The sequence below is a fragment of the Triticum urartu genome, chromosome 1A (genome assembly GCF_056163025.1).
Source record: "Triticum urartu cultivar PI428250 chromosome 1A, HENAU_Tu73, whole genome shotgun sequence".
NCBI lineage: Eukaryota > Viridiplantae > Streptophyta > Magnoliopsida > Poales > Poaceae > Triticum > Triticum urartu.
The window spans coordinates 579,672,052-579,678,966 of record NC_141873.1 but is presented as its reverse complement, the minus strand read 5'-3'; the positions used below and the strand labels follow the sequence as shown (position 1 = coordinate 579,678,966).

The 6,915-nt window shown below is 46.1% G+C and overlaps 1 protein-coding gene across 1 annotated transcript in view; it reads left to right on the top strand.

Annotated features, from left to right (window-relative positions):
* The first annotated feature begins 5,465 nt into the window (after positions 1 to 5,465).
* Positions 5,466 to 6,915, top strand: part of LOC125533212 (putative E3 ubiquitin ligase SUD1) — a 36,034-nt gene continuing 34,584 nt past the window's right edge. The window contains exon 1 of the mRNA XM_087539195.1: positions 5,466 to 5,850. Within this exon, the coding sequence (XP_087395321.1) occupies positions 5,650 to 5,850 (201 nt within the window). The 5' untranslated portion in view covers positions 5,466 to 5,649. The remainder of the gene's footprint in view (positions 5,851 to 6,915) is intronic.

Sequence of the window (6,915 nt, the reverse complement as noted above, 5' to 3'; positions counted from 1 at the left end):
GCATCTCCCAATGCTCGTGTCTAAGCCGAGGGTGCCATGTGGAGCCTGCCACCATCGGCTGTTGCTATGCCATTAATTCACAGAGGCAAAGATACAACTTTCTTCGATCCATGCTATTGTCGCTATGCCATGATTTGATGAGGATTCTTATTCTTTGATGTTGGAACTGCCGCTGCTATTGGCTTGATCTAGCTTTGAGGTGCCGACTGCTCTTGTGTGTTGGCTTCTACATACCAGATAAAAAGATAACCAAATAATTTTGATCCAAATCTTAACTCTCTCAAGTCACAGGACAATTACACCGGCAGTGTGCTGCATTTAGTCGTGCCGTGCGTGTATCGTGCAGAGCTCTAGGTTTAGAAAACTGATCCCGAATTGGACGCGTCCCAGTCAACCATTAAGTAAAGCGGACTTTACGTGTGCATCCTGTTAAGTAAAGGCAGTGCATGTGCATCCTTAGATAAGAACTAGGAAACATGCCCATGCGTTGCAACGGAGAAAATATCACACCCCTATTGCTAAAAAAAGTATGGCTCAAGACCCACCCCCTCCAGAGGTCTACGCCTCTATTTCGACACTGCACCACAGTGTCTTAGTTTATCCTCTTTCCCGTGCTAGCTGACGTTCGTAGTGGTATTCACCTCGTCACAACATCTCTGAACATGACCAATTTCAAGGAGATCAGCTCGGCCACTACATGAGACACATGTCTCAAAGTCGTGTCATCGCAAAAAAAGTTTGAAACTTAGAAAAACTAATCTCATTGAGCAGGATGTGAGGGACGGCCTCTGCAGGATGCATACTCTGGACAGGTTCGTGGTTTGATCCCACTACATGTAGTATATGAAATTACAAATGAATTATTCTAAATCTAACAGCAGATGATGAAGCGCTAATTTGTCTTTCCTGATTTTCCCGTTCATTGAAATGCTATTTTACCTAATATTGCTGGATAGGCCCGATTCCAAATATTCAGGCAGGCATAAGGTTCCTAATTATGAAGGTGATATATGCTGATCTTGTTGTGCTATCTCTTGTGCGATGGTGACTAATGAAATTGTTTTCTGCAAGGTACTATTAGGGCATGAAGTACTGTACCAGCTGTTTTGCCAGCAATTATCTTGGTTAATGCAATGAGATGATAAAAAACTCATATAAAGTCTCAAATGGCTCCTCTCCCAGCTGTTTTTAAGGTGTCAAAACATTTTGAAAAAAGTACAGCATATATTCATTTTTCTAGCGCATGATTGTGAGCTTTCATTAGAAAGGAAAATTGTTGCTGTAAGAGAAAAAAAAAACTGAATTTCCGGTGCGCTAGATAAGCAAAATTTCGATGCCTAGAAGTTGACTTGCCGTAGCCACAATATTGCCATGTCTGATGTGATAGAAGCAACAACTATGTGTATATAATTTTGGTAGGCAGGGTTGCTGTTGAATCCTCAGTTTATTGGCAGGCAAGAAGACCAAATCCAAGATTGGTCTGATAGCATCTGAGATCTTGTGGACGGGTTATGAAGGTGTGCGGCCCTGCCATCCTGTTGAGTCACAAAGAGCAAGCGCGCACGAGGGATGGCAAAGATTCAGTCATAAGTTGCAGAACTGTTATGTAACTTGGAGTACTATCCTGCTTGTTTGAATTTTGTGTGATGCTTTTTTTCTAAAGAAAAAAAAATTAAATAAGTCTGTGAGGATGATATCTCATGTGCCTGCTCCACTTGAATGTTTTAGATTTCTGTTAGTAGCCCTTTGAAGTTTGAAATTGAAATCTTAATTGTTGTACTTGATGATACTCTGGTATCTGGCGATCTTCAAAACGGCTGATGCTACTTGAAAAGAGCGTGGCTGTAACTTTGAGCCCAATTTCCTTGTTAAAACACCGGTTTGTCTTTCATGTTTCTTTTTCGCACTGAATTACTGCACTTCAAAGAATCACTCACAGAGGAAACACCAAGTTTGTCAACTGTGAAGTTAATAAACATTTTTCCGGTCTTTTTTGTGTAGTTGGTGGCTCTGGAAACTTGTTGCTGCACAGGTACTGTTAGAGCAGTCTTGAGGAATTTCCTTTATGTTTTTTTGGCCTCAGCAAGTGACGGGTATCATCCTATTCTAGCTGCAATCAGTGTGTATATATATGGTGTTGCATCACATTCGGTGTTCTGCCACACACAAAGGACAGCAAAATAAGTGCTCTGTATTGCGGTTTTGAGTGACACCTCTACTGCATCACTGTCCTGCTGGATTAGGCTGAACGACATGGCATTCTGTTTAATATCAACAAATGAAATACATCAATTCGTAGTTCTATGATGCACATTCACTCAAAGAAAAATAAATAAATAAGAAAGTCAAGTCACAGGCTTGTAATTCTGCTAATTACCACCAGAGAAACAATTAAGAAATTCGACAGGAGAAAAGAGGCACAATCCTCACTGTGTGTATATGGTATAATAGAGGAGCAAGTACATACACCAGATACAGAAAAAGAGTATAACCAACAATATTTCACAACTGTTTGAAAAAATATAAGCGTTGCGGTATTTGTGGTACCAGACTTTTGTGACCCTAGGAGTCACCACCAGAGGCACAATCCTCACTGTATGCATGGTAGAATAATAGAGCAAACATGCTGGGACACATATAGAGAGAAGCTGAGTTTAGTCATTGAACATTCACTCTGACGTGCTTCATATGCTCTGCTACCAGCCTCGAGAATGCAGTCAGTTTCCAGCACTGATAAATTTGTAGCAGAGGCATTGCGCCTTTGTCAAACAACACAGTTTGGACGGCATGTAAGCAACTCAGCTCCAGCACCACGAGGCTCGAGAAATGAGAGCTCTAGAAATGGAGATGTCTCCCTTGAAATGAATCATACCTCAGGCGTAGAACTGTAAGGTTTGGAAGAAACCGAAGGGCTAGTATGGCATCATCTTGCTTCAATTTGCAATGTGCTAGTACCAACTTGGAGAGAATATTTTGAAAGCTTATGGATCCATTCTATTCGATTGACTAGCCAACCTTGCACAATGAGGCTCTCGAGGCTGCTTGGTGGCAACAAACCCTCGCCCAAACAACTATCCATCCAACAGCTCGAATCCTCTATTTTAACTGACAAAGATTGTACCTCCTCTGATCAAAAATAAGTGTCGTGGTTTTAGTTCAAATTTGAACTATTTGAACTAAAACCACGACACTTATTTCCGATCAGAGGGAGTAGTTGATTGTGACCAGCAGTGGCATACCACAACTGTTTGCTGTTTCCGAGGCCAATACCAGCCACTTTAAGCTTACGCAGGCGAGTAAGCTCTCCGAGCTCTTTAAGAGTGATCTTTCCACTGCAATGAGAAACATTGACATCACCTAGTGTCTGAAGGGCCTTCAATTTATCAATCCCTCTAGGAAAGGCAACATTTTCAGTACGCTCCTTAGAGCAATAGTGTAGATTGAGCATATCACACTTTCAGTACGCTCCTTAGAGCAGCAGTGTAGATTGAACATATCACACCTGTTCAAACAAGAACCTAAAACTTGTGGTCTCCAGAAAATATCAGGTCCCCTAATGTGAGGAGTGTTTTTTTTATGAAGGCGAGACGAGAGTTGAGTGGCCGACGAACGGAGTTGGGCCCGCTTGTTTTCGTTTTCCACTCAAGCGAAAGGGGTGATGGTTGGTGCTCATAGCTAGTGTGTGGTCGGATGTCTGATGGACGGCGTCCCTCGGCAATAGCTCTGTTTATGTCAGATGATCTGGTTTCCATGTTAGAGACCGTCGATGTGTTAATGTTGCCATTGCCACTAAACACTGTTGAAATGGAATCGTCCTTTGAAAAAAAGAAATAATAATGATGGTAAACTGAAACCTTGGCCCTAAATGTGATGGCTTTATGTTTTTTTCTTCAAAAAGGGGAACACTTCGGCCTCTGCATCAGAACGATGCATACGGCCCTCTTATTAGACAAATAAAAAGGTTCCAACAAGGTCTAAAAGTCTTCAAAAGAAGATAAAAAAGAGCTCACACGGAGCCAAATAAAAGACGTCACAACCGACTGGCAAAAAGGAAAGATAGGTAAACTAATTGCCTATCCTATTACATGACCATCATCCAAACCGGTTAAATATATCTCATGCTACCATCTCCCATCGGATAGATCCAGTAACCAAACGCTCCCTGGCCTTCATCGGAGTGAGTAGTGACCACGAATGGATCAGTGCCGTGGCTCGGAGAATAACCTGCAAAAAATGAACGCGTGTTGTCCTGTTAAAAACCAAATCATTTCTGCAATTCCAGATAGCCCATAGCAAGGCGCAAACTCCTACGCGAATATGTCTCGCTAAAGCGGGCTCTATCCCGTTAAGCCACGTTTCAAATAACGTGTTGACAGAACTCGGTGGAGTAATATTAAAAGCAATATGGACCGTCCGCCATAAAACATTGGCTAGTGGGCAATCAAGAAAAAAGTGTTTGATCGTCTCGTCCCGATCACAGAAACAACACCTAGTAGGACCTGTTCAATTACACTTTATCAAGTTGTCCTTGGTTAAAATAACTTGTTTATGGACAAACCACATAAACACTTTAATTTTCAAAGGAACTGACAGCCCAAACATGTTTGGAACTAGGAATGAAGTTTGAATTGATGACATCAATATACATTGATTTAACTATAAATACTCCAGACCTAGTGAGCTTCCAACGTAATTCATCGGGTTGTTGAGAGAATTGCACCGTCATCAGTCTACTTACTAGGCGGAGCCATTCTTCCCAACGGTTGCCCACTAGCGCTCTTCTAAACTGAATATTAAGGAGGATAGATTGAAATACCGTTGCAACAAACACCTCGCGTCGTTGAACAATACGATACAAAGACGGGTATTGAATGGCTAAGGGTGTCTCTCCGAGCCAAGTATCCTCCCAAAATCTCATACTAGCGCCGTTACCAATAATAAACTTTGTCCTATTAAACATGGATTGTTTGATTATTTACTCAAACTTTACGGTCAAGGTTGGCTCTAAGGCTACTCATAGTGGGAAGTATCATATACTAAGGCTGTGTTCGGAGACGCTCCACTCCATGACTCTGCTCCCGAAGCGACCGGAGCCGTAGTATAAAATGATGAAGTGGGCAAACAAGTACTCTGCAGATTCTTGTATTCTGCGGAGCTGGTGAAGTACCGAACAGGGCATAATATCATGCATATAATATTAGTGTATGATACCACCTTCTTAATGCATTGTATCATAAAGTAGTGTCATATTAATCGGCATGCATGGCACAAAGTAGTATATCATTTATTATAATATTGTATCTACATATGTACTCTAACTTCTCTCTTCTTTAATTCTCTGCGACATCAGCATGTTTGCTGTTCCTAGGTGCATGATACCAACTACTAGTAAGATATCATCATTATGGCTAGCCTAAGCACTGCCGAAAGGTGTGGACGATGGGGATTAATCCCAGCCGTTGAACTTGAAGGGGCACGGATGGAGAGGGACTGAGCAGAGGCAAGCCCCGTCGTTCTCTGTTCTCTTTTCTTATTTCTTTTTGGATTTGGAGTGAAGCCGCGTCTTCCTCTTTCCCCTGTCCGCCAACCAAAAACCCCAGTCCTCCGTCTCGCTCTCCGTCGCCGTTCGCCATTCCCCAAGCTCTGCGGATGGGCGCCGCCGCGTCCTCTGCGCGGGAGACGGCGGGGGTAGGCTCCAGGGACGAGGAGCAGGAGTGCCGCATCTGCCGCCACCCCGCCGAGCCGGAGCGCCCGCTGCGTCACCCCTGCGCCTGCCGCGGCACCATCCGCTTCGTCCACGACGACTGCCAGCTCCGGTGGCTCGACGCCACCCGCCAGCGCCGCTGCGAGGTACCTATTACCCTCTCCTCGTCCCCCGCCTCTCCCAGCAGAGCAGATCATGCCCTGCCATGAATTTAGCCCGTCCCCTCGTGGCCTCTCCCTCGCCGATTCCGGCAGATCCGTTTCGCCACCGTGCTCGCGCTCAGTTCCTCTTCACATGTGTTCGATTCCGGCGCAAAATGTTGACATTGGTGACATTTCACACTGACTAGTCACTACACACGGGCAGTGGCTAGTCTGAACATTGCACAGCATTTCCCTTCGCTGTGCAGTGCCTGGTGATGCGCTTGATCGATGCTACTCTGAACATTTCAGATGATGATGCTTTGTGTAATAAAATTTTCACACTGGTGATGCGTTGTCTGAACATTTCACACTGACTACGCCGGCAGTCGCTAGTCTGAACATCTCATAACATTTTCTTAGGGCATCTCCAGCCGCGTCCCCAGAAAGGCTTTCCCAGACGATTTTTTTGTGTCGGCGCCGAAAAATCGGCCCAATCACGCCTCCAGGAGCCCGATTTTCGCCGGCTTGAGCCGAAAACAGCGCCGGCGGACCCAGGCCGAACCCGGCACGCTGGGGCACCCGGGGGCGCCGGGGCGAACTGTTTTGGCGCGAAACAGCCGCGGGCCCGCCGCGTCAGCGACTCTACCCTCTTCTCGGCCTTTCGTCGTCCTCATCGCCTCGTTTCCCGCGGAGCATCAATGCCAAAGCTGCCGCGCCGGTCAGCCTGCGCCATTGATGCCTCACGGGCGGCGCAGTGAAGACCGGATGACGCGCGTCCCTCGCCCTCCCTCGCCCGCCACGCGTACTCACGGCGGCTCGCGCACGGGCGGCGCCTCGGCCTACATAAGACGCGCCCCAGAGCACTCGGCGACTCGTACTCTCTCGCCGTCGTCGTTCCTCCTTCGCCTCTCTCTCGCCGTCGTTGTTCCTCCTTCTCCTCTCTCTCGCCGTCTCCAGCACCCATGGTCGAGCGCTTCCCAGGCGACGGCGCGGCGGCGAACGGATTCGGCCGCCGCCATCTTCACGAGAGCGAGGCTCGCCTTCTTTCTGAGGCCGAGTACCCGGTCC